This window comes from Nicotiana attenuata, chromosome 12, assembly GCF_001879085.1.
Source record: "Nicotiana attenuata strain UT chromosome 12, NIATTr2, whole genome shotgun sequence".
In the NCBI taxonomy this organism is placed as follows: domain Eukaryota; kingdom Viridiplantae; phylum Streptophyta; class Magnoliopsida; order Solanales; family Solanaceae; genus Nicotiana; species Nicotiana attenuata.
The window spans coordinates 18,433,224-18,460,306 of record NC_032000.1 but is presented as its reverse complement, the minus strand read 5'-3'; the positions used below and the strand labels follow the sequence as shown (position 1 = coordinate 18,460,306).

The 27,083-nt window shown below is 38.9% G+C and overlaps 3 protein-coding genes across 3 annotated transcripts; 1 reads left to right on the top strand and 2 right to left on the bottom strand.

Moving 5' to 3' along the window:
• On the bottom strand, window positions 12,841–13,452 carry LOC109235928. The gene has a single exon (XM_019402172.1). The coding sequence runs from the start codon at window positions 13,450–13,452 to the stop codon at window positions 12,841–12,843; it is 612 nt and encodes a 203-aa protein (XP_019257717.1).
• LOC109235350 (protein PLASTID MOVEMENT IMPAIRED 1-RELATED 1-like) lies at window positions 13,716–18,587 on the top strand. Its single transcript, XM_019401422.1, has 3 exons — window positions 13,716–14,044; window positions 14,862–17,109; window positions 17,220–18,587. Exons 2-3 carry the CDS (start codon window positions 14,870–14,872, stop codon window positions 18,328–18,330), a joined length of 3,351 nt encoding a protein of 1,116 aa, XP_019256967.1. The 5' UTR covers window positions 13,716–14,044; window positions 14,862–14,869; the 3' UTR covers window positions 18,331–18,587.
• LOC109236177 (probable WRKY transcription factor 50) lies at window positions 24,028–26,245 on the bottom strand. The gene is made up of 3 exons (XM_019402386.1): window positions 25,974–26,245; window positions 25,661–25,799; window positions 24,028–24,450 (listed from the first exon to the last, which is right to left on the bottom strand). The coding sequence occupies exons 1-3, from the start codon at window positions 26,239–26,241 to the stop codon at window positions 24,321–24,323; spliced, it is 537 nt and encodes a 178-aa protein (XP_019257931.1). The 5' UTR covers window positions 26,242–26,245; the 3' UTR covers window positions 24,028–24,320.

The following is a 27,083-nucleotide window of genomic DNA, read 5'->3' as shown; positions in this document are numbered from 1 at the left end:
TAACCCAAACCGACGTAAACCTAAAACCCAACGAACGTACTCTCCCTACCCTACTCACGTGCACAAGCTAAACTGCTAAGCAAGCTGCCAAAACTCAAGAGCATTGCTGCAAAATGCCTGTAAGTCTCATTACCTCGAACACATACGAAGAATTAATCGTACCCTTACCATACCGACTCAGTCTACTATCAACCTATTCCATTTATCAAATTTCCCCTCTGATTCATCATCAACTTGATATTCTTCCTTGCTGTAGCACCATAATACATCAACCCAGGTTTACCACACGAGACCCAAGCATAAGACCACGCTGTCTAAGACCCATGAGCCACTGAATACTCTCTCAAATGTTCCCAGAAATACCACATTCCGGAATACTTTACTCTGAAGAACTTCCTGTGAATCTAAATTCGTTACCTTCACTTTCCAGATGCTGATACATAGAATCCCATAATTAACATAAAAATACCACAAGTCTTGACCTTTTCCAATGACAACACAGTCTCTAACAACATACACAACCTTAAGACACCTGATTGTTACATGTAGAATCTTGAACACAATAAAACCATTCTCGAGAGTCATTTACTTCTTATTCAAACTGCAATTCACCTGATCAAACGAACATAACCACCCGTGCCTCATTAGAACTCTAACACCGCAGGGTATGACCCCATCCCAAACAAATATCTTCTTGCTCCATGCACCAAGCACTCTTTACCAACAAATGCTTAAGACATCCTATTACTTTCACACCTCTACGAAGCACCATATAACCTTTGTCAAAATTTTGCTTCACTCGTGCCATCCTCGGCTCAATTTCTGCAACTAGAACTGATCCGCCAGCATACCTCGAAACGGAACCAACATAGCACATAACCGTGCAATCAGCTAATCCACAGCAACCTCCCCAACTTGGCTCGAAGCCATATATCAGGAAACACTCAATAACCCATAATACTTTTACTCTAATGATGCCACAATATCATAGTGAGATTAAACTCAAATCATCCACTAGTTTGTGAAAACACAGATCATCTAGTACTGTAATCCTCTGCAAACCTCGCATTTATTCCCACCTCAGTTGAGTCTACTCTCTTAAGCGACCCGAATTCTCAAATTTCAACACGTACCCTTCAATTACACATGAGATCTTCTAACATACGCATAAGGATCATACCACTTAAGAACACTCCGCAGGAGATAACCCACCTGCTTCGCCTCAATTTAGTACTTCAGCATACCTTCCACCATCATATACGTTACAGTCAATTTAGTCTTCCTGAGTCTGAACTCATACCGCCACATGTATTGCACTTTACTTTCCAACTAGGAGACACGAAAATATCCTTCACGCGCCCATAATTTGGGCTACACACAAATCACAATAGGAATCGAACACTTATCCGTTCATCTATTATCCAGCAGACTTCTTCGTCACTATCAAGTCATATAGATACATCTCGCAGTACTAACATACTCATCACATGAATACCAAACCGCCATTCCGGCTAATAGGGACAATACCGAACATATAAGTTCAAAACACTTGCTCACACGATCAGCACCTAAGTTTTCAAGCCATAGGCAAGATCCGGCCTCAAGTCCTCCAGACTGGCCCAACATCAAACTCACGGAGATTACATCTCGCCCCTTGATCGAGGAATCACAAGCCATCAAGGCACATCTGATACTGAGCGCTAAGGTGCGCATACAAACGCGTGGAAGGAATTTCAAGAGTTTCTTTTCAAGCTGAATCAAAGACGCACGATAAGAATTCAAGAATGTGAAGTTTTCCTAAAGGTTCTGCAGCCTCTCGAGGATAAATACAGACGTCTCCGTATTGATCCGCGAGACTCTACTAAACTTGCTCATGACTCGTGAGACCTAGTAACCTAGGCTCTGATACCAACTTGTCACGACCCAATTCCCAAACCCGGTCGTGATGGCGCCTCTCATGAAGACAAGGCCAGCCAACAGAACATCAATACCTCTTTAATACTTACTTAGCATGAATAACTCTAAAACATTAATAAAACTATCATATGTGCGGAAGAAAAGTGATAAAAATAGGGAACCGTCCCGACACAGCCCAACCGGGGTGTCACAAGCCACGAGCATCTAGAAGATTTTTAATACATCTACAAGGCCTGTAATACATGGATTAAAATTTAGAATTAAAAAGAAGAAATCCGGTGCCGCGAACGCTGGCGGTCACCTAGCTCAGCTACGATAGCAAAATCCTCAACTAGCTCAAACCCGCTACAGGGTAAACAAATACCTGCATCTGCACGCGAGGTGCAGGGAGTAAAGTGAGTACTCCAACTCAGTGAGTAATAAAGGTAAATAATAACTGAGCAGCAAGAAACCACGTGAAGCAAGCCATCATGCTATATAGAACAGTGTAACCCTTTGAGAAAAACAGTGAAACCGTGAAAATCTTTAGAAATATCTGGACTCAGTTTAAAACCTCTTTTGAAAATATCTCTTTCCAACAGTTAAGCAAATGAATGCGAAACAGATAGTGCAAGTCAGCACAAAAGTCAGCCCCTCGGGCACAGCACTCCATTAATAAATAACACCAGGGTATCAGGTAAGCAGTACAAGAAGTAGCATAGAAGCCAATGAAATGCGAGTGCTGGAATGTCATGACAAATAATACAAATAGGAACAAATGCATGAGTGCAAAGCAATGCATATGACGGTACACACTAGTACCCACTGCGGCGTGCAGCCCGAGCCATCCATATATTTAACGTCGACGACGCTCACTGGGGGTGTGTACAGACTCCGGAGGGGCTCCTACAGCCCAAGCGCAAATAATCAAGCCATCTCGTGGCACCAACCAGGCCCTCGGCCTCAATATCAATACAATACCGATGCGGCGCGCAGCCCGAGCCATCCATATTTCCAGAAATTACTATAACACTGCTGCGGCGCGCAGCCCGATCCATGCTCAGTCCAGAAATGCACATAAGCCACTTGGGCAATATTAAAATAATAGTTCTCAGCTCAAAACGTCAATAAAATATTGTTTAAGTTTTCAAATCTTAGAAAAATGGCTGAGTTTGCAAAACAGTATTAAAACCCTGGACCGAGATCAAGTAATATGCAATGTAATGTGAAAATAGTGATATCAATCCCTGAAGGATTCACATAGTTGGCACGAAGCCCAAACATGGCAATCAGCCCACATTATGATGATAACAAGTAGTTTCAGTCAAATAAGTAGTAATTTCATCAACCGGGACGGACCAAGTCACAATCCCCAACGGTGCTCTACCCCACGCTCGCTATCCGGCGTGCAAGTCACCTCAATACAGCACTATGATGTGCAAATCCGGGGTTTCAAACCCTCAGACTATCATTTACAATCATTACTCACCTCGAACCGGTGAAATCTCTAGCTCGCGACGCCTTTGCCCCTCAAATCGGCCTCCACGCGCGTTGAATCTATCCAACATCAGAGCGAATACATCACAATATGCCAAGGGAACAATACCCAATCGAAAACAATCAAAATATAGCAAAAATCTCGAAACTAGCAAAACCCGAGCCCCGGGACCACTTCTCGAAAAATTATAAAATTAACATCAATGGATTCCTTACCTCGCCACGAGTCCATACATATCAAATTTACCAAAATCCGAGCTCCAATGCTCCCTCAAACTCCAAATTTCCATTTCAAAAGTCAAGCCCTAGTTCTTCCATTTTTAATCAAATTTCCATGAATTTAGGTGTTGATTCTTCAAAAAAATGATGATTCTAGGTCACGAGACTCACCTCCAATCAATTCCCGTTGAAACCCTCCTTAATCCTCGTCAAAAAGCTCCCAAGGTTTCTCAATAATGGTGAAAATAAGACCTAGCTCGCGGAGGAAATAATATAAACTGCCCAGCTCTTTTTGCTTTTGCGGTCCCTTTCCCGCTTATGCGGGACCGCTTCCGCGACTTTTCTTCCGCTTCTGCGGAAATTCCAAACTCGAGCTCAACCGCTTCTTAGGAACCGGTGCCCAGGCCTCCTCACCGCTTCTGCGGTCAATCCTTCGCACAAGCGTGTCCGCTTCTGCGGTCCAAGATTCGCAGAAGCGAAAATACCAGTTGCAGCAGGCTCAGCAACATGAAAAATTTCAAAACTCTCCGTTTAACCATCCGAACTCACCCCGAGGTCCCCAGGACCTCAACCAAAAACACCAACATATCTTAAAACATCACCCAAACTTGTTCCAATCATCAAAACACCACGATTAACACTAAAAGCATCAAATTACATCAAATCCAAGCATAAGTTCTCCCAAAATTCTTCCGAAACTCGCATTCAATCAAAAACCCAACCAAACCACCTCCGAATCATCTGAAATTTTGCACACACATCCCAAATCACCTAACGAAGCTACTACAACTCTCGAAATTCCATTCCGACCCTCGAATCAAAATCTCACCTATCAACCGGAATTCGCCAAAACACTAACTTTGCCAATTCAAGCCTAATTCTACACCGGACCTCCAAAATCAATTCCGGTCACACTCCTAAGTCTCAAATCATCCCCCGAAGCTAACCGAATCACCGGAAATCACATCCGAGCCCTCTAACTCAATAGTCAACATTCGGTTGACTTTTCCAAAACAAACCTTCCTTGAAGATACTAAGTGTCTCATTTCCATCCAGAATCAATCCAAATCAACTCATTCACACAAGACTCGTATAATAACACATAAGGAAACCGAAAATGGGGAAAACGGAGCGGTAACTCACGTGGCGACGGGTCGGGTCGTCACAGTTTGTCGCACTAGACTTTTGTCCTTTTAAAACTCTGAAAAGCCAATCTCCCTTCCCTTTAGGATTAGTAGTCCCAACTGCCTCCTGGACTGATAGGATTGGGGCGGGTAACAGCATGCAATAAGTAACGAGACCATTCCGCGATTTAATACCTTAACGGGGTATGTAAGGGTAGACATGGATATGATGACCACGCGATAGCACCACTATATAAATGATTACCGGGTGTTGTGTGGGGTGATCCATGTTATGTATAAACCTAGGACCCCCTCCATCTTTATTTGTTTACTTTCTTTTCTTTCCAGAACTTTTGTTAGAAAAGCTGTTAAGTTTTCAGTTCTCTAAACTTCTTCTTTTACTTCAATCACTAAAAAATCTCTTTTAATTGTTTGATTTCCAGCACGGTTTCTTCTCCAAACCTCCGCCTCTTTTATTCCCTTTGTTTGATTATTTGTACCAATTATTTGACCCCCTTTTCCTGCACTTGTATATCCCTTAAATAATTATGAAATCGCCTATCTCCGAACTTCAGCATGTTTATTTAACTTTTATACTTCCCTTGTTTGCAATCATTATGTGAAAACTATCTTGTATATTTACTTGTTGTTTATATTTAAAGTCACAATTATAGCATGGCCGGGAACCATATTAGTGGATCTTGGGGGGTGCCTAACACCTTCCCCCCGAGATAATTTCAAGCCCTTACCCATTCTCTGGTTTTTTATTTTTATTTTTATTCTTAGTGTCCTAATGCACTCAATCATTAGGTGGCGACTCTTCTAAATTGCAAACCCGATTCCCAAAAGGAAAAGAGTTGTCCGCCCAAATGTCATAAACCCGATTTTGCGAGAAAAAGGGGGCATCGACACTTAATAATTCGAATTTGAATTTATCTTTTTTCTTTAATTTTGTTGTTGTAAAATGTAAACTTTAATTTTTAATTTTGAATTAAAAAAAGAACTTGCAAATTATAAGTTAAATTTTTTTCCATCTTCAATGTATTAACTTAATGAAATATTCAAATATAAGGCTTTTAAAGCCTTTGAAGTTTTCCAAATATAAGGTTTTTAAAGCCTGTAAAATTTATTCAAACACTCTTTTTATAAGATTGTTTTTATGTTTTATATTTTTACTTTATCTTAATATAAATTACGATAGTTATACAAAATAAATAAATTAAACCGGCCCGGCCCCTTAGGCCCAGAACTGTTCCGGTTCAAACTTTCACCAGCGAGGCACGAAACAGATAAAATCGGTATTTTGAAACCGGTAACCGGATCGGTACGAAGACCGGCCGATCTTCTTTTCCACTAGCTCGGACCGGCCCGGCCCCGTGACACCCATACATCTAACTTTTTAAATTTAAACAATGACTCTAGTTCTAACTATAGATAACTCTAATCATTCTTTATTTTTTCACACTTTTACTTATCTAAGATTACATCAATGGAGCATTGAAAAAAAAAAACTTTTTCCGTTTTTGCTAATGGGATTATTAATGGAGTAATAACAGTTAAGTGACTTCATAGATGTTCTCGTGATAGAGAAAATAAACTAAATGATCTCTTAAGTGTAGGACTGGGTTTAAGTCTGGCTATTGCCCCTTTTGTTAGGTCTTTTAAACAAACACACACAAATTAATCCATTACCTACTCCATTGTGGCGTTTATATTTGGTTTGAAATAGTTAGAATAATTTGGGAGATTCTATGTTCGCTTATTATTTCGAGAAAATTATAGAAATGGTTTCTTATATTATAGATAGGTTCAAATGATGAGGAATGGTGCAAGTCTTCGACTTTAGCTCAAACTCTATATTTATGTAAAATTTTCACTCTGTATTCGAGCCCCGCCTATGATTTTGTTTGGCCCCTTTTTTTTTTTTGAACGAAAAACAGGAAATTTATATTATAGCTAAATAGGGTTCAAGGCATTACAACCATAGTTAGTGTCACCTAGGACACATTTGTTACCATAGCTTACTAAACTATTACAAGCATCATTACTTAAGTTTTTAACAAAAACTACTTCTTCCATTTGGTCCCTTCTCAAGATTGATTCCACCAACTGAGGTGGTTGAACAAAAAGCTTTCTTTTAGTTGGTTTTGCCTCATTTTATTTTGCCATTATGTGTGCTACTTCATTCCCCTGCCTGAAGTTGTGCCTCAGGATCACGTCCTTCTTTTGGAGCATTAACGACCTGCATGCATTTACAATGTCGTTAAAGATGTAATTTCCTTCATATATGCATTGCATTACCTGTATGCAGTCTGTTTCTATTTCGAGAGGAAATAGATTCCATTCTTGAGCAGTGGTGAGTCCCCCAAGAAGAGCTAGAAGTTCTGATTCCACTGCTCCATGTATGAATTGCTTTTGTGAAGCCTACTATCCAACTCCCATTTGTGTTTTTGAAATCACCTCCTAGGCCACTTGGTTGATTTTTGTTAAAGCTGGCATCTATGTTAAGCTCGTACCACCCCTTAGGGGGTTTATGCCATTTTACCTGAATACGTCTCTTCTTTAAAGGGTTGTTTGCATTATCAGTTAGGAGTTTGTATGCCAGTGCTCTTTGTATTATGAGATTTAGGTTAATAATATAGGAGGTATTATTCTGGTTGTTGTTGTTTCTGTTAATCCAGGTATTCCAAAGGATAAAAGGGAAGAGGGTGTTCCAGTCAAGCAAAGCATTATGAAGATTAACATTCAATTGCCTTACTTGGAGAAGCCAGTGGATGTTATTCATTTTGTATTTAGACTGCCATCCTACATTGTCCCAAAAAGAACTACTAGCCTTACATGTAAAAAAAATATGGAATGGTGATTCTTCTTCTGTCTTACAAATGGGGCACATAGGATCAATGTTTATGGTGATGTGGGCTAGATAGGTTTTACAAGGAAGCCGATTGTGAAGGCATTGCCACATGAAGAATTTTATTTTGTTCGGACAATTTTGTTTCCAAACCCAATCAAAATCTATATTACTAGGTTTTGACGACTCTATTAGGGTGTAACAAGACTTTGTGGAAAATATACCCTTGTTAGTCAATGACCAGATTGGCATATCCCATTTTGGCCCAGATTTTCTAATTCTAACTTTAGAAATCTGTTGCTTTATAGTGTCCGGGAGGGCAACTAAGAGATTGTGAAAATTTCAGTTTGTACCATCATGGATATCTCTAATTCTTATATTTAAGTCTTTAGGAGAGAGAGGTCCCTCAATTAGGCCCCGTAAATTTCTTGCCTCAGGAATCCAATTTGTGTTCCAGATATCCATATTGGTATTTAAATGAGGTGACCAGGTAATTCCTTTATTGCACACAGTCCACCCCTTTAAAATGCTTTGCCAAATAAAAGAGTGGAATTTTATGGTTTTACTGTAGCCATATGTCGTGGTAATTAAGTTTACCCAAGGAGTTGTAGTATTTGATATAAGTCTCCATGCTAAACTTGATAGTAAGCTTATATTTTTAGTTTTAGCATCTTTAATACCAAGACCTCCATTTGATTTTGGTTGACAAATAGTAGACCACTTTATTAAGTGAAGTCTTTTCTTTTCAGATGTAGTACCCCAAATAAAGTCCCTTTGTATTTTGTCGATATTTTTTAGGATTTTTGTGGGGAGGAGTGTATATTGCATATAATGGTTTGGGATTGTATTAAGGCAGGCATTTGCAAGGGTTGTTCTGCCAGCTATGTTGACAAACCTAGTTTTTCAATTTGCCAATCTGGCTCTCATTTTGTCAAGGATAAAAAAGTAGTCCCTAGACCGAGGGTTTTTAGTTAGAATTGGAAATCCCAGATAGGTTCCAAACTTATTGCTTTTTCTAAGCCTAGGGTTAATATAATATCCATAGTGATGTTTGGATGGCAATTGTTGGAGCAGATAATTTTTGACTTAGTGGCGTTTATATTTTGCCCTGAAAGCTTGCAGAAAAAATAAAGACCTATTTTAATGGCCTGGCAGGATGTATTATTTGCTTTGGCCATTATGGTTAAGTCATCTGCAAAAAAAAGGTGGGAGAATAGGGGGCTTCTTCTGCCTATTTGAATAGGATTCCAATTTTTTATATCCACTTGATGGTTAATATACCTAGAGAACATTTTCATGCACAGTATAAAAATATAGGGGGATATGGGATCGCCTTGTCTAATGCCCCTACTGGGCTCAAAAAAGTTGGTGATTGATCCATTTACTAGAACCCCTATTGAGGTGGTGGTAATGTAGCTCATTAGAAGATTTATAAACTTTAGAGGAAATTTGAAATATCAAATGAAAGACCATTCTAGGCGATCGAAAGCTTTTTCAAGATCAATTTTTAAAATCATCTGGCCCTGCTTCCCTTTTATTTCCCTGAAATTAGAGATTAATTCTTGAATAATGATCGCATTGTCAGAAGCTCTTCTATGCTTCATGAAGCTTGTTTGGAAGGGACTAATAATGTGTTCTAAGAAGGGCTTTAGGCGATTTGCAAGATTTTTGTAATCGTTTTGTAAATAGTATTGCATAGGCTAATAGGCCTAAAGTTTTTTACATTATTAGCATTTTGAAACTTAGGTATGAGGCAGAGGTAGGTTTTGTTAATGTCTGGTGGAATACATTGGGTATCAAAAACTTTGTGACAAAAATTAATCACTGATTGACCAATGTTATCCCAATATTTTTGGAAAAAGAACGGGTGTAAGCCATCAGGTCCTGGTGCCTTGAATGGTTTAAAGGAGAAAATAGCCCTCTTTATTTCAAAATCCATTAATGGGTTGTCCAGAGCACCTAGGTTGTAATCATAGTGACTAGATGCGTAATTTTTAATGTCGGTCCAGTTGGTGCTAATATGAGATGTATTAAAAGCACACTTAAAATAATTGCTAACATGGGCTATAATACTGCTATGGTCATTAAACCAATTTCCTGCCTCGACCTTAAAGAAAATAATTTTATTAACTCTTTTTCTATTAGAGGCCGTTATATGAAATTTTTTTGTATTTGCATCCCCTTCGTTTAACCATAACACTCTAGTCCTCAGTTTCCAGTAATCTTCCTCCATCCTAAGGATATCATTATAGTCTTTTTTTAGGTTGATCTCTAGTTGTTGTAAAAAAAAGACTATTTGCATAGTTACCAGAATTCTGTATTCCCTGGAGTCTAGCAAGTATTCTCTTTTTTTTTTGTTTAATGTCTCCAAAAGTATTATTCTTCCATGTTCTAATGTTAGATACAAAGCTTTCACTAGCCTTGCAATAATCATTATCCTCCCAATATTTTTTAGCTATGTTTTGGAAGTCCGGGTGCCTACACCAAAAAGTTTCCAATCTAAAGGGGTGTTTATAATCTACTATATTTTTAGGGATATTCTACCAATAAGGGATTATGGTCAGAGTATATTTTTGGGAGGTGAATAATCGAGCAGTTAGGGAAGATATCAAGCCATTGCTCGTTTGCTAGGACTTTATCAAGTCTTTCCATTATTAAACCTTTATTAAGCCTCCTATGATTTGACCATGTATGTTTACACTCCTTATAGCCAATATCTATTAGGTTACAATTATTTAATTTTGACCAAAGGAAATTACTTCTTTTGTTGTTAACCGGTCTACCCCCCAAATTTCTAGTTTGCACCCATAATATCATTTAGGTCACCCCCTACCATCCAAGGTCCCTTATAGGATTTATAAATGCTTTCTAGATTTTTCCACATATTATTTCTTTTATTCAAATCAGTGCTAACATATATAGAAGAGAAAAGCCAGGATTTTTGATTAGGAAGTACCTCTATAGTAGCATGAATTTCCTGATTTCTTCGGACAAAATTATGGACAGTGACGATGTTGTGATTATACATAACAACCATTCCTCCTGCTTGGCCTTCTGATGGGACCTCGATCATTTCTGTGAACCCAAACTCACCTAGCATTTGTGCATGGTTAGCCATCCTAGTTTCTAGTAGAGTTACCATGCAAGGCCTATGGGTATCAACCATCTCTCTGAAGTTTCTCCTAAACTCGTCGTTATTCCCACCCCTAATGTTCCAGATTATGAAGTTAGTAGGACGATTCATGGCTAGGTTCAGTTGAAGGTTTGCTGGTTCCCCATTCTCCCTTGCTCCTTGATGGAATACAGGGTTCCTTCTCAGTGCTGGGACTAGGATCATGGCACGATTGCCCACCGTTGGGTCTTGGGGAGGCCTGATGTCCATTGAGAACTTGTACAGTGCTAATGGACAGCTGAGTACATGCCTCTTCTCTTAGATCTCCGTGAAGAGAAAAACTTTTACCTCGTTTATGCTTGAGAACTCCAAGATTTGTTCCACTCTTGGGAACAATGGGTCTCCCATTTCCTCCTCTGGGGATCCTCTTCTCCTTCTACCTCCTGCACGTTCTGTGGGTGGGGTACTGGGGGTATTGGAGTTTCTTGGTGGACTTGTGGTTGTGGAGGGTGAACTTGGGGCTGGGGAGGGTTCTCCCAAGGCATGAAGATCGGATTCAAGTGTGTGAGAGTTTCTGGAGGGAAGAAAGGCATATCTAGGTCGGGGTTCTGTGGTTGCATGGGATTGAAATGTGGAGGAATATTCCATTGATGCATCATTGCATGCAACAGATGTGGATTCATTGTTGGAGCCAATGGGTTCAGTATGTTGTTTAACCAAACCCGGTTCAAGTAGTTGCTCATCGTAAGCCTCATTCCTTCGGATATCATTTGGGCAAGATAGTGAGTGTTGTGGAGAATGATAATGGCTTCCTGCCCATTTATTTGGACATTGAAGGACACTGCATGACCCAACAGACCCACTTCCATCCACGAGAGTGGTTGGTAATCCTGGTTTTGAGGTGGTTGGACTAGGATTATTTGTGGGTCTATCGCTTGTGGTTGAGCAGGCTGGTGGTTCTCCATGGTCTGGACTTTGTGATGCCTCAAGATTTGGATTAGCCTGTGCCTTCTTCTCAAGGTAGATGGGATTCTTGGCATTGTTTAGAGAGGGGTCGAGATTTCTTATAGAAGAATTTTTTGGCGTGGTTTTTTGGTTATCAGTAGAAGTGTTGGGAAGAGAGCTAATGATTGGCGGCTCAATTTGCATGCCTAGAGAGTGGGTAGCGTATTATATTGTGCAATATCCTTCTCAGATTTTGCATGGATTGGGTATTTTGGTTCAGTTGACATTTGTCCGTTATGTGTATAAGAGGAAGACATTTGGATGGCATGCTCGAAATCTTCTTTGCCACGAGCTATTACGCTCATAATGTTAGTAGCTTCAGGGGTTATAGAGTAATTAGTTATGTCTTGGACCTTTGATTGGTTGGAATTAACGGTCATAGGGTCCCTAGTGTTGATATTAGTAGAGCTAATTATATTATTTATGTGATTTTCCTGCATGGCGCTAGAATTTTTAGTGGTTACTAATGCCACGTGTGAATTTGATATATCCATGCTGTCCATGGAAGCTTCCAACTGATCATTAGTGTTTAAAAAAACTTTATCATTGAGATTAGTAATTTTATAAAATACTATTTTATTATTATCAAAAACCGTGGTTTCACCCAAAACCATTTGCTCTTCTTCCAAAAGAGTAAAGTTGTTTTGAGTTGTAATGTTGGTATTCTCCATTACTGGAATTTTTGTGCGTTTATCAAGCAGAGACTCATTAGATTTAACCATGTCTATGGACCTGTAATGTAAGATTTTTGTGTCTAAGTACTTATCAGTTGTTGCATTGAAAAGTTTTACCGGGATACCTGTGTTGTTGACGTTTTCCATCGACTTAGGAGGTTGATCTTTGTTGATTTTTGGTTCTGGTCTCTTTTTTTTGTTAAAAGAGACTGTCTTCCACTCCTCTTTTTCTTCCTCCCATTTCTTGATTGGTTGTCCCTTGTCCATTTATGCTTGATCCATGGCTTGCATTTTGTTGTCCATTTTTGCCTTGAGTATGAAGTTACACTGGGTTTGGATATGGCCCAGACGCCCACAGTTCTTGCATAACAATTTTTCCCCTTCATAATGGATATACTGTTTATGTTGTCCAATATAGATGTAGGGTTGGACGGGGGTTTCCAGTGGGACTCCACACATAGCCTAGCATATCGGCCTCTGACCGGTGGAGGTGCAAACATCTATTTTTAATAATCTGCCTATAGCATTCCCAATCTTCTCAAGGAGTTTTCCATCGTAAAACTCAGTTGGCAATTGTGGAAGACGGATCCAAACTGCTGAAACTGTTAACTTTTCTTTATTTGCTACAAAATTTGGCCTCCATTTGGTAATTGACAGGTAGTGACCGTTTATAAACCATGGACCCTGCGTGAAAGCCTTCTCCATATTTTCTCTCTTTGTAAACTTTACGATGTAGTAGTCATCCCCTAGATCAATAAGAGGGAAGTTTTTCGTTGGTCGCCATAGTTCTTGGATCTTTTTTTCCAGGTAATGATGTAGGATTCTTTTGCCAAATAGCTTGACTATAAGTGAGAACTTCCAAGGTTCATAAATTCTTTGTTTTTCTTCGTCTGTTAGTGTTATTTCTTTAATGCCCCGTGAATTGTGCTCGATTAAATGCTCCTGCTCTTCCCTTTCTGGTAGGATTTCTTCCATTGGATCCTCGGATAGAGTAAGAGAATTTGTAAAGTTTATTGGGTTTGAGGCTAGCAGCTTATCTTTGAAAGACGCTTTGTCTTCCACACCATTAACCATGACAGTTTCATTGTTGATGTCTGGCGGTTTAGGTGAGTGGAGGAATGAGTTTTTCTTTATATGAGGGTTGAGAGCTCATGAGTTAATCCTATCTTTGTTTGGCCCTTCAAGTTAACACAAAATGAGTACTTTTGATCTCCATAAAATATTTAATAAATATTAATTATTAGATTTAACGCCAATAGTGAAAAACTAGGATTTAACAAAGCGACCTTGTTTTCACTACTCCTAATTTGAAAAAGCTTGTTTCTCACAGAAAATAATTTTCAAAACATTTGACCAATCAAAATTCAAATATGAGAATATTGAAAAAAAATGTTTTCCTCCATTATGAAAACATCCACAATTTCCAAGCTGGAGTAGTTGGCCGCGTGGAAAAGAAGGGAGCTGTGAGAGAAAGTGCAGAAGAAAAACCGAAAAGAAACACGATATTCAATAAGAATATACCCACCATTTCCCTAAAAGAAAACAACAAACAAAGGTACAAGATAGCCAGTAGTAGCAGAGGATAACATCATCAATCGGGCAACCCATAAAACTTTAGCTAAAATCCACCCATCTTCTTTGTTCTTCTATGTTGGATCTCACTTCTGTAAGCCTTCTTCCCAAATTCTTTCTTTATTTTTAGATTCAACGCTTTTTGATTTGAGGTGTAAGTTGGATTTATTTACTGTTACTGAAGTTGGAACTTCTGTATTGAATTGGGTATTTGATTTTGTTGAAAATTTTGTGGGAATTGATTGAAGAAAATAAGACTATACTTAGAATAAGTTTTGTTCTTTGTTTTTGACCTAATTACCTATGTAAAACTTGAAGAGAAACCTAATGATTTGTAGTTGAAGCTTCTGTAATGTATTGGGAGAATTGAGGGACAGTATTGGTTTACTGAACTCAAAATTGAAGAAATGAAGTTAAAAGTTTAAAACAAGTTTAGTTCTTCATTATACCTAAGCTTATGTTAATTTTATATAAGCTGAAATAGAAACATTAAGATTGATGATGGGCTTGAATACTTATATTTTTTTATTTTTTATTCTTTTATAATTATTTTGGATTTAACTCTTCGTTGTGCAAAGCATAGTCAGTCTTGAACCCAATAAATGATCGGCTTATAGTTGATGTCAAACTGTTACAAATCCTCTGAAAATAGCCTACAATTAGTTTGGAATTGAGGCATAGTTGATATTTAGGTATATTTTTATGTTTATTTTGGGTTTCGCTTACAAAATACTATAAACATCTATGATACTTGTGCTGGTGGGAGGTAGCAAGTACGAGGTGGAATAGTCGAGGTGCATGCAAGCTGGTCAGGAGTCGTAAAAATATAAATAAAATTTTCTGACCCACAAAGGTCTTTTTGTTTTTGGCTTCTCATTTAGATTCTTGGTTGGATATTTATGTTTTGGCAGTGAAAAAGATGTCTTGGAAGAGCAGTAGCGGGGAACAGAATGGTGGGCGATTGCTGCGTGACATTGAAGAAATTAGCAAAGCCCTTTATGTACATAAAACCCCTCAGAAGGCTTTAACTTTTCTAGCAGATCATGGGCATGATTCTTTTGGTGATACCCATATCTCTAGATCCAGTTCCAATGTTGTATCTGATGACGTGCTGCATAAACAGAAGAAATCATCAATGTGGAGATGGAATCCATTAAAGGCTCTAACTCATATCCGCCATCGAAGGTTCAATTGTTGTTTCTTTCTTCATGTTCATTCCATTGAAGGCTTGCCTGTCAATTTCAAGGACCTTGTTTTGTGTATAAACTGGAAACGTAAGGGTGAAGTGATTAGAACTCGCCCTGCTCAGGTTTGTCAGGGAACAGCTGAGTTTGAAGAGACTTTGACGCATTCCTGTTCCGTATATGGAAGTAGGACAGGACACCAGCATTCAGCAAAGTATGAGCCTAAACATTTCATGCTTCACGTTTCTGTGATTGGGGCTCCAGGCCTTGATATTGGCAAACATTGGGTTGATCTTACGAGGTTGCTTCCACTAACCTTGGAGGAGTTAGAGGAGGGAAGAAGGAATTCAGGGAAGTGGACCACGAGCTTCAAGCTTTCAGGAAAGGCTAAAGGTGCAATGCTGAATGTTAGTTTCGGATTTTCTGTATTAGGGAGTAACTCGATTGAACCTAGTCAATTCGTACAAGCCATCAAACCTGCTGCAATAGATCATTTCCCAGAATGTGATGGGACTAGTGGTAATAGAATGCTTCGGAGGGTTGGAAGTGTTCCCCGCAAGCCTGCTGGTATGACTCATTTTTCATCTAGGTCACTGGATGCGAGAAGTTTTGATGAAGTTTTATCAGACCAAAAATCAGAACTTTCTCGATCTATTACCTTTCTGTATAAAAAACTTGAGGAAGGAAAATTGGAGAAATTGGATGAATTAGATTTCTTATATGACCATTTAGAACCCTTAAAACCAAGCTCTGGTGCTTTGTCTCAGTCTTATGCTGAAAGTACCAGGGATGATCAACATATTGAGTTTACTGTCAGTGAGCTGGGCATGGAATCTTCTAAGAAAGAGCAGTTGAAACCACAGGTATGTTCTTATGAAAGTTGTGATGATACTTCAATAGAAACTACTGATGTTGCTTACATTTTGGAGGATACAAGTAATGAGAAAAGTAAATACAATCAAAAGCATGAAAGCAATGATGTTGACGGAGGAGAACATACGATGAAGAGCAGCAACTATGAGGAGAGTGATGTGTGCGAGGATGGAACATTTGAAGAGCTTGAATCGATTTTCCTAGACCTGTTGACTGCTGAGTCCGCGGAGTTGGATTCACCAGTAGAAATCTTTGATTCCATTGACCAAGAAAACTACATGAATCTGAAGTCCAGCTATAAATCTGGTAGGCGAGTGAAATCACTTAGCCTAGATGATGTTACAGAGTCTGTGGCAAATGATTTTCTAGATATGTTGAACATTGAGCAGACGTCAATTGACTTGAGTTTTGATAGTTGTCCGGATTCGCCAAGAGAATGCCTTTTGAGACAGTTTGAGAAGGAGGCCCTTTCTTCTGGAAACCCAATTTTTGGTTTTGATGCAACAGATGATCAAGTGGAATTCAGTGGCATTGCTTCAAGTGTTCATGGAAGAGTTGCATGTTCTGATGACTTTGATTTGTCATCGGTTATTAAGGATTTTGAGAAGGAGCACAAGCGGGGTACCCAGTCATTGAGGAGTAAAAGGAATGCAAAAATGATAGAAAACTTGGAAACTGAGGCTTTGATGCGAGATTGGGGTTTGAATGAGAAAGCATTCCAGAATTCACCACGAACCAGCTCTGGTGGGTTTGGAAGTCCAATCTATCTTTCCCCTGAAAGACCATTAGAATTACCTCCTCTTGGGGAGGGCTTAGGTTCCAAAATGTGCACGCGTAATGGGGGCTTCTTATGTTCAATGAGTCCTCAACATTTTAGGAATGCAAGAAATGGTGCAAGGTTGACCATGCAGTTTTCCAGTCCAGTTGTGCTCCCTGCTGCAATGGGTTGTAGTGCTATGGAAATACTCAGCTGCTGGGCATCTGGGGGAATTTCCAAAATGTCTGTTCAGGCGGATACGCTGATGCCTTTAGAAGATATCACGGGGAGAAATATACAAGAAATGGCCTGGGAAGCCAGATCCAGAACTGAACCAGATGAGAGGTTTGTAATTTTAATATCATGATATAAGTTATAAGTTTTCTATTATTTTCATTGTTTGTATGTCATCCAAGACGACGGTTTAAGTTATGTTCTTGTGATTCTTTTGGCAGGTTCACTTTTTGGCATGGCTTATTTGGTATGAAGGACAGTGAAGATCTGTTTTTACATCGGAGTTCTGGTCATCTGAATTCAACCTCAATAATTGATGATGTAGATTTAGGTTTTGTGTCTATGGAGGATCTAGCTCCTTTGGCAATGGATAAGATAGAACCTCTTACAGTAGAAGGGTTAAGAATCCAGTCAAACTTGTCAGATAATGAAGCACCTTCAAGCATTAGGCCTCAACTTAGTGAATTTTTTGGTTCTAATATAGCTAGCGCATTACAGCATTGGAGTGGCAAAGAAAGTGATGATGACGAGGGTGATTTAGTGGAGCTGTCTGTTTCACCAGATGAATGGTTGAGGCTGGATGCTGGAGATTTCAGTAATAATCCTGAGATCAAAGAAAGAACCATCAAAATATTAGCAGCCCATCATGCTAAGTCCCTTGATTTAGATAATTCAGGACTTGCAACAGGTGAAGAAAGATCGGAATTGTTGGGTAGAGAATGTGGTCAACTGTGTAACAGCTTGACTTTAGCTCTGAGGGTTCAACTCAGAGATCCTTTGCGTGACTATGAGATGGTCGGCATCTCCATGCTCATTCTAATTCAATTAGAGAGATCTTATGCTCCTGTTGAACAATATTCTTGCAGCAGAGCATCAGAAAGAAATTCAAGCTGTGAAAATGATCCAAAGGAGCAATTCATTCAGGAAGAAATTATTGCTGGAGAAAGTGAGAGAGGAATCCATAGGCAGGCTGTTTCTCAGTTTAGGATAACTGAAATTCATGTCGCAGGTTTTAATGTTGAGCCTAATGATGAACAAATTTGGGACACAAAAAGACAGCAACAAGCTGGGACGCGGTGGTTGCTATCAAGTGGCATGGGGAGGACAAGCAAACGTCCATTTTCCAAGTCAAATGCCATCATAAGATCATCGCCGCAGATAAGGAGAACTATGCAGCCTGGAGATGCTTTGTGGAGCATCTCATCGGATTTTCATATTAGAGATTCGAAATGGAAAGAGTTGGCAACATCAAATGTTCATATACGAAATCCTGATATTATTTTTCCAACTGAAGGTTGTCCAAAGCCCAGTCATTTGGGAATCAATTTATAACACCCTCTTTCTACACATGTATATTTTTCCATTTTGTATATGAAGTGAAGATATCTCTCGATCATCTTTATGTAAAGTAGCTGAAAATAGTTTCACGGCATAGCTTTATCTCCAAGGCATTTCCTTGTTGTAATGGTTGTTAGCATTTCCAGATGTTCGTTTATAACTATAACTAAGTTTTTGGAGCTCTCATGCTGTGCTTCCTATGTTGTAGACCAACTTTCTTGAAGCTGGTTATTTCTACCTTCTTTCCCTTATAAACGTTTTACAGTATAGCCTGTGATTGATACTTTCCAAGCTTCTCTTGTCTTGGCTGATATTGGACTTGCATTGCAATGCATCGTCCTTGAAATATTTCCTGCAATTTTTATGTTCCAATAAAACATTAATATTATTTAGAGACTAGTTTGATGCTCAATCTTTTCTGATGTTACGACTGCTTGCGTCGCGAATTAGCTTCAATACTTGATTGTTAGTGGGAATGTTCAAACAGTAATTTGTTCAAGAAATTATACTGCTAAGTTTCAGTTTTCCTCTGCACTGCCGAGTTTTCGGTTGTCACTGCTATGCTTATAATCCAAGTTTCATGTCAAAAGCACTCTCTACTGCCCCTTTAATCTTCCCTTTACCTTATTCCTGTGGATTAAAGGAGGATGTTAGAAAACTGCATTAAGAACTGCAGCAGTCCAAGTGTCTTAAAACTGTGTACCAGTTATTTACTGCATAACAGTCATTTAGTTTCTATGTTATCCCTAATTTGTAGGAGTTGGTTTTTATTTTCAGTTGAATTTGTAGGGTGTTCATTAAACTCAAACTCTCAACAAGACAGATTTGTCAAGCATGGAAGCAGAATCAAATTTCTCAACAATCGCACCTCCTGTTTTCAATGGTGAAAATTATCAAATTTGGGCTGTAAGGATGGAAACTTATCTGGATGCCTTGGATATCTGGGAGGCAGTCGAAGAGGATTATGAAGTTCCTCCGCTGCCCAACAATCCAACTATGGCCCCAGATTAAGAACCATAAAGACAGGAAAACCAGAAAATCAAAGGCAAAGGCTTGTCTATTTTCAGCAGTATCTTCTACAATTTTCACTCGAATTATGTCTCTAAAGTCAGTCAAAGCCATCTGGGATTATCTCAAAGCAGAATACGAAGGGGATGAAAGGATCTGAGGCATGCAAGTTCTAAATCTCATCAGAGACTTCGAGATGCAGAAGATGAAAGAAAATGAAACCATCAAAGATTACTCTGAAAGGCTCCTAAACATAGCAAACAGGGTAAGATTGCTTGGTTCCAAGTTCAATGATTCTCGTATTGTTGAAAAAATTCTGGTAACTGTGCCGGAGAGATTTGAAGCAACCATAACTACTTTGGAAAATACCAAGGATCTATCCAAGATCACTTTGGCAGAATTGTTGAATGCTTTGCACGCTCAAGAACAACGAAGGGTTATGCGAGAAGAAGGAAATAATGAGGGAGCATTGCCAGCCAAACACCAAGATGGTGGCAAAAACAAAAGGAAGAAGAACAAGAAGAATCAACCAACAAATGATGATGGCATTTCAGCAAATACCACCAAAGGTAAAGCAGGAAACTCAAAGAGAAGTTATCCTCCTTGTAAGCATTGTGGCAAAAAAGGCCATCCACCATACAAGTGTTGGAAAAGGGCCTGATGTCAGGTGTAGTAAATGCAATCAACTTGGGCATGAAGCTGTTATTTGCAAGAACAAGGGTCAACAGCAAGAAGCAGATGCTCAAATTGTTGATGGAGAGGAGGAAGATCAACTCTTTGTCGCTACATGTTTTTCAAGCAGATCGTCGAGCGACTGTTGACTGATTGACAGTGGATGCACTAACCACATGACAAATGACAAGGCCCTCTTCAAGGAATTGAAGCCCACGACCATTACTAAAGTCAGAATAGGTAACGGCGAACATATTGCTGTCAGAGGAAAAGGATCAATTGTTATTCCAAGTCATTCAGGTATTAAAACAATTTCTGATGTGCTTTATGTACCTGACATAGACCAAAACTTGCTAAGTGTTGGTCAGTTGATGGAAAAAGGCTACAAATTAATTTTTGAAGATAAACATTGCTTGATCAAGGATGTTTCAAATCAAGAATTGTTTAAAGTAAAAATGAGAGGCAAAAGTTTCTCATTAGATCCATTTGAGGAGGAGCATGTCATTTTTTCAGCCAAAGAAAGTGCCGCAGAAATATGGCACAAGAGACTTGGACATTTTCACTATGAAGGGCTGCTCAAAATGCAGAAATTGAAAATAGTTGAGGACTTACCTGTGTTGGAAGTGAATTCTTCAAACTGTAGTGCTTGTCAATATGGGAAGCAAAGCAGACTTCCATTTCCAAAGACAACTTGGAAAGCCTCAAAGAAATTACAATTGATTCATACCGACATAGCAGGACCTCAAAGGACTCCCTCGCTAAAAGGTAGCCTTTACTATGTCATTTTTGTTGATGATCTAACCCGTATGTGTTGGATTTACTTTCTCACATACAAGTCAGAGGTTGCTAATGTCTTTCAGACGTTCAAAGCAAAAGTAGAAAATGAGAGCGGTTGTAAAATTTAGTCGGTGAGATCAGATAATGGAAAGGAATATACTTCTCAACAGTTCAACATGTTATGTGAGGAAGCGGGGATCAATCATCAGCTTACTACTCCTTATACTCCATAGCAAAATGGAGTAAGTGAGAGAAGGAACCAATACATTATGGAGATGGCCAGATGCATGTTGCACGGCAAGAGCTTGCCAAAGAAATTCTGGGCAGAGGCAGCAAGTACAGCAGTGTTTCTCCAAAATAGGCTTCCTACAAAAGCAGTGAAGGATCGAACTCCTTTTGAAGCTTGGCATGGATTTAAACCATCAATAAATTTTCTTGAAGTGTTTGGTTGTCTCTGTTTTTCCTATGTTCCTCAGGTTAAACGAGATAAGTTAGACAAAAAATCTGCTCCAGGCATTTTTATTGGATATAGTACAGTTTCAAAGGCATATAAGGTCTTCCAACCACAAACTGAGACAATAATCTTCAGTAGAGATGTGTATTTTTTGGAGAATGAAGAGTGGTGTTGGGAAGACTCTAAGAAACCTATCCTGAATTCTCTTGACTCAACACGAAAGGTTCCTGAAAAGCAAACATCAGCCTCATGGCAGGATGAGATGGTTGATCATTCACCAGTTCAAGGTACTCGATTGCTCTCTGATATATATCAGCGATGCAATGTGGCAGTATGTGAACCTGCTAGATACAGTGAGGCCAAGAATAATGAGAATTGGGTAGCTGCAATGAAAGAAGAGTTGTTTATGATTGAGAAAAACAAGACTTGGGAGCTTGTTGATCAACCTCAAGACAGAAAGGTAATTGGGTTGAAATGGGTCTTTAGAACCAAGCTAAATCCTGATGGTTCAGTCAACAAGCATAAAGCAAGACTTGTAGTTAAGGGATATGCACAAATTTTTGGTGTAGATTACTTTGATACATTTGCACCAGTTGCTAGGCTTGACACAATCAGGTTACTTCTTGCTCTTGCTGCACAATTGGGCTGGAAAGTGTACCAGATGGATGTCAAATCGGCATTTCTCAATGGTTTTCTTCGGGAAGAAATTCACGTGAAGCAACCCGAGGGCTTTGCGGTGAAAGGAAAAGAGGACAAAGTTTATAGGCTAAGAAAGGCACTTTATGGTCTTAAATAGGCACCAAGGGCCTGGTATGGTCGAATAGATGACCATTTGCTTGGCCTAGGCTTTGAAAAGAGTCCATCAGAATCTACTCTTTATGTTAAACATAATAGCGTTGATATCCTTGTTGTTTCTATCTATGTGGATGATGTACTAATTACAGGGAACAATTCAAGGTATATCGAGAATTTCAAGCAAGAAATGATGCAAGCCTTCGAGATGACTGATCTTGGTCTGATGTCCTACTTTCTTGGAATGGAAATCAATTAAGGACAAAATGAAGTTTTCATTTGTCAGAAGAAGTATGCCAAGGAGATTCTGAAGAAATTCAACATGGAAGATTGCAAGGAGATGAGCACTCCTATGAACCAAAAAAGAGAAACTAAGCAAAAATGATGGAGCAGATAAAGTGGAGGAAGCATACTTCAGAGGCTTAGTCGGTTGTTTGATGTACCTCACAGCTACAAGACCCGATATTTTGTATGCAGTAAGCATTTTATCGAGGTTCATGCATTGTGCCAGTGAGGTGCATCTAAAAGCAGCCAAGAGAGTTATCAGATACATCAAAGGGACCATTAATCATGGTGTCAAGTTTCAGAAGAATCAAAATCTGAAACTACTTGGGTATTCTGATAGTGATTGGGCTGGATCCGTGGATGACATGAAAAGCATATCGGGGTATTGCTTCAGTCTTGGCTCCGGAATTTTTTCATGGTGTTCAAAGCAGCAGGACATTGTGGCTCAATCTACTGCAGAGGCAGAATTTGTGGCTGCAACAGCAGCAGCGAATCAAGCATTGTGGTTGAGAAAAATATTGGTTGATTTACACATGAAACAAGCTGAAGGCACTGAAGTATTTGTGGACAACCAAGCTGCGAGTGCAATTTCTCACAATCCTGTATTTCATGGAAAAACTAAACACTTCAACATCAAGTTCTTCTTCTTGAGAGATGTGCAAAAGAATGGTGATGTAACTCTACTGTATTGCAAGACTGAGGAGCAACTGGCTGATATCTTCACCAAGCCTTTACCAGGCAACAAATTTGAGCTTCTCAGGCAAAAACTTGGAGTTTGCAGCTCTTAAAGCAAGGAGGAGTGTTAGAAAACTGCATTAAGAACTGCAGCAGTCCAAGTGTCTTAAAACTGTGTACCAGTTATTTACTGCATAACAGTCATTTAGTTTCTATGTAATCCCTAATTTGTAGGAGTTGGTTTTTATTTTCAGTTGAGTTTGTAAACTCTATAAACTTGTCTGGAGTTTCTAATGAAGAAGCAAGTTTGCTTTCATTATCAGATTCCTGATTTTTCTTTCAAAGTTCTTCAAACTCATATTCGACTTGTTTAATTACAATTGAATCAGATTTTTCTATCTTCATTCTCTGTAAAACCTACAGAGGATGGCCATATATCAAGGCGTATAGTTTTTCTAGTTTTGCTTGCATTTCATTTTCATGATGCTTTTCCTCTTCCCATTGTTTCTTGATCGAGTTTCTTAGTTGACAAATAACACCTGCTGTTTGTAGTCAATAACTTGTTATGCAAAATATTTTCATGGTGGACAAATTATCAATATTATGCAACTTGTAGAGCCACCTTTAGTTGAGTAGGTCTAGAAATGAGTTAGACTAGCAATACTTTCTTTGGTGTTTTGTACAAACTTATTGATAAACATGGGATTGTTCCTCTGTACTTAATCTTATTAAGTGGTTGAGAGTTTTTTATCCGTGTTCTCTGGAAACTTAAATATGTTAGTTTTAGTATCTGTTGGCTTCATCTGTGTTTTATCTAAAACCACGGAACGACTTTCCTACTGCATTTGCCTCCAGGTCAAAACAGAGTTTATTCAACCATTTCGTGGTTCATCTCAAATTTTCAGGTGAAACAGGATACATCTGACACTTCAGTTTTCCTTTCTTCACATTGGTTGGAAAAAGGCTGTTTTTTTTAATATATTGGATGGCCTGTTTCTCGATTGATTACTTCATTGATGCACGATATGTTTCAACACTGAAGATTACCATGTCATTTGGTAATGCTATAACATATATTATATATATATCCTGTTGGAAGCAAGATGCATGCCTACTGAAGAGCACAGACTGTTCTAATTGATTACTTTTAAGTTACAGAGAGACGTCTTTGTCTGAGCCCACAGTGATAGGTTATGAACTCGCCAAGCTGTCAGGTTTAAACACCGGAAACAGTATAGGTGACCCAATTTACTAGTACAACCCTGATTAGCTACTTTGCAACAGTCATAGTAACTTCAAAATTCATGCTCTGTTACAGGAATCAGAACTGCGAAGGACCTTGATGGTTGTGGACACCCTCATAGGTGGTTATCACATACCGACAGTCCTCTTTGTCTCGTTCAACTCTCTTCTTCACTGGACAACCTTCAATGGAGCACCTATAGTAATTCCTGTTGATACAGAACATGGTCATGTGAGTTAGTTATCATACCAATTTCCGTAAGCTGCTATTCGTGTAAAGCAAAAGCCATAACTTTTTTGTTAGTCTCTGTGAAGGCGTAGTTAATTGATTATAGTATGTGGAAGTTTAGCCCCTTCCCTGTATCTTTCCTGAGCCGAGGGTCTACCGGAAATAATCTCTCTACCTTCTTAAAGGTAGGGGTAAAATCTGCACACACTACCCTCCCCAGACCCCACTTGTGGGAATACACTGGGTTGTTTGTCGTTGTTTTTGTTGTTGTTGTATGTGGAAGTTTCTTTTTGCCATAATATAGTTACTACTTTCAATTTCTGAACTTTTCTTTTCAGGTCTTACACCCAAGTCTTGGTGTCTTACTGGAACCTCATTTTCTTTTGATGTGACATTCGTTTTTAAGTGACACTAGCCCTTGTCTTTTGCCTTTAATATTTAACTACAAATGGGGCCTTGATAATGTGGTCGCAGATGTGGACTGTTCTTTGGTTAGTTATGTTTCTGGTAAATTTCCTAGAATTTAGGTTGCTTGACAAAGAGTGCAAAGAGTATCATGTAACTGAATGACCTGTTGCTTAAATGGCGCGACATGGATAGTGAAAATTCATAATAACCGACCTCAACTTGCTTGGAATTGAGGAGCGGTAGTTGTTATATTGTTATTACTTGTTAGGATAACTAATAAATTAGGCAGCTTATAAAAATACAACTTAAATAAGTCGTGTTATGCTTGGTTCAAAAAAAAGGGCAACCAGCTTTCAGCTGTAGCTTATTTAAGCAAACAGTTACTGCAGATATATGCTTATTTGATTCAGATAGCTTATTTTTCCTCAAGCCGAGGGCCTATCGGAAAAAACCTCTCTACCTTCACAAGGTAGGGATAAGGTCTACGTATATATTACCCTCCCCAGGCCCCACCTATGAGATTACACTAGGTTTGTTGTTGTTAGGTTATACCAGCAAACTAAACAATAAGCTATCATGAGCTATAAGGCTCAAATTTTCTGAGAGCTTTATGGCATAGTGTACTGAGTTCTTCAGGCAAGGCATGAGGAGTGATATTTGTCATGGGAACGTAGACAAAAATTAAAACTGAAAGAAAAAGAAAAGTTGAAGGAAAGTTCTAACTAAAACTCTTCTTCCTGTAACCCTTGCTTGAAACAGAAAATATGAAGATATTATCCTACCTTGGGTTTGGACTATCTTTCACCATCTTCTTTCCATACTTTCTCCACTTATAGCCATCATCTAGTATCTCAATCTGCGACAGTGTTTTGAAAGCAACCTTGTCCTTTACTTCCTTCCTCTCGCTGCTGCTCCCAATGTCTATATGTTTACCAGACAAAATGTTTCATCAATAAAGATAATCAAATTTCATCGTATGTGCTACTCTTTCCTAATTTGTGCATGCGCGTAACATTATTAGATGTCTCATGTTAATGCCATATATCTATATTACGTAATGAAATGCGAAAAACTGTTGCTTGATGAAATGCTTACTGTTGCTAGGTCCTTCACGGTAACTCCTGCTTCTCTCAGTGGCAACCACTTCATTTGCTGCATAATTTGAATACTGAGAAGTGTCAGAAACAACGGACGTTGGATCATCATGAACTGGCCAATTATCGAGCTCAAAAATGTCAGAAAGCTCAAAGTTAATTAGCTGGTTTGAAAAATCACTATCAGGTGAGTCAAGTGATCTAAAACTCCCATAAGACATGTTTGTGCTAGGATTATTTGCAGCCATGGTAATCGACTGAATTCGCATGGTGTACATTTATGTTGAATGCAAAGTTCCCCTTTATGTATCTTTCCTAGTAAGCTTCCTACGAGGTTGAAAGAAGGTTCATGGACGATGCTTAGGATTGGTGGCTGAATGCATGTCATTGTTGGGAGCCCTTTATTTGCTCACTTAGTGACTCATAAAACTATGGTTATGATGCTAAACAAAGAGTGGACCAGTAGAGAGAGTGGGACATGGAAGACCTTTGCATAGACTTTTCAAGTTGCTTCTTGTGTGTAAACTTCACATATATCAGTCTCGTGCTTAGACCAACCCCTTCACAACGGTGAGGGGAATACTACAAGTCAATATCTGACAATGATTCGTGTCTTGACTTTTTCTTATTTGATTAATGCACTTTCACTTTTTGCATATGCATTTGTGGATAACTTGCACTTTCGCTTTAACTTTTGTGCGCTGACAGTATATTGATCTTTTACGGTAGTACTTAAATTTACTTATAACATGTAACCATTCGTAACGAACTTATTATCATAACCTGAAAAATAGAATAATAATAGCCGGTTAAATTATATTCCACTAATAGTGTAATGTTTCTATATGAAGGGGAGCCTTGGCGTAATTGGTAAAGTTGTTGTCATGTGACCAGTAGGTCACGGGTTCAAACCGCGAAAACATCCTCTTGCAAAAATGGGGGTAAGGTTGCGTATAATAGACCCTTGTGGTCCAGCCCTTCCCCGTACCCCGCGCATAGCGAGAGCTTAGTGCACCGGGCTGCCCTTTTAGTGTAATGTTTCTGTATACGGTTATAAAACTTAATTCTCATGCACTTTATGGTGCAAGTTTTCATACAATTCTGTTACCCC

Bases quoted from the DNA above. Each gene is read 5' to 3' on its own strand.
- LOC109235928 (XM_019402172.1), bottom strand. From the start codon at position 13,452: ATGGTTAATGGTGTGGAAGACAAAGCGTCTTTCAAAGATAAGCTGCTA.
- LOC109235350 (XM_019401422.1), top strand. From the start codon at position 14,870: ATGTCTTGGAAGAGCAGTAGCGGGGAACAGAATGGTGGGCGATTGCTG. The intron at 17,110-17,219 runs GTTTGTAATTTT...TTCTTTTGGCAG, and splicing joins AGAACTGAACCAGATGAGAG to GTTCACTTTTTGGCATGGCT.
- LOC109236177 (XM_019402386.1), bottom strand. From the start codon at position 26,241: ATGCGAATTCAGTCGATTACCATGGCTGCAAATAATCCTAGCACAAAC. The intron at 25,800-25,973 runs GTAAGCATTTCA...GTAAACATATAG, and splicing joins CCGTGAAGGACCTAGCAACA to ACATTGGGAGCAGCAGCGAG. The intron at 24,451-25,660 runs GTAGGATAATAT...CTGTATCAACAG, and splicing joins AAAGATAGTCCAAACCCAAG to GAATTACTATAGGTGCTCCA.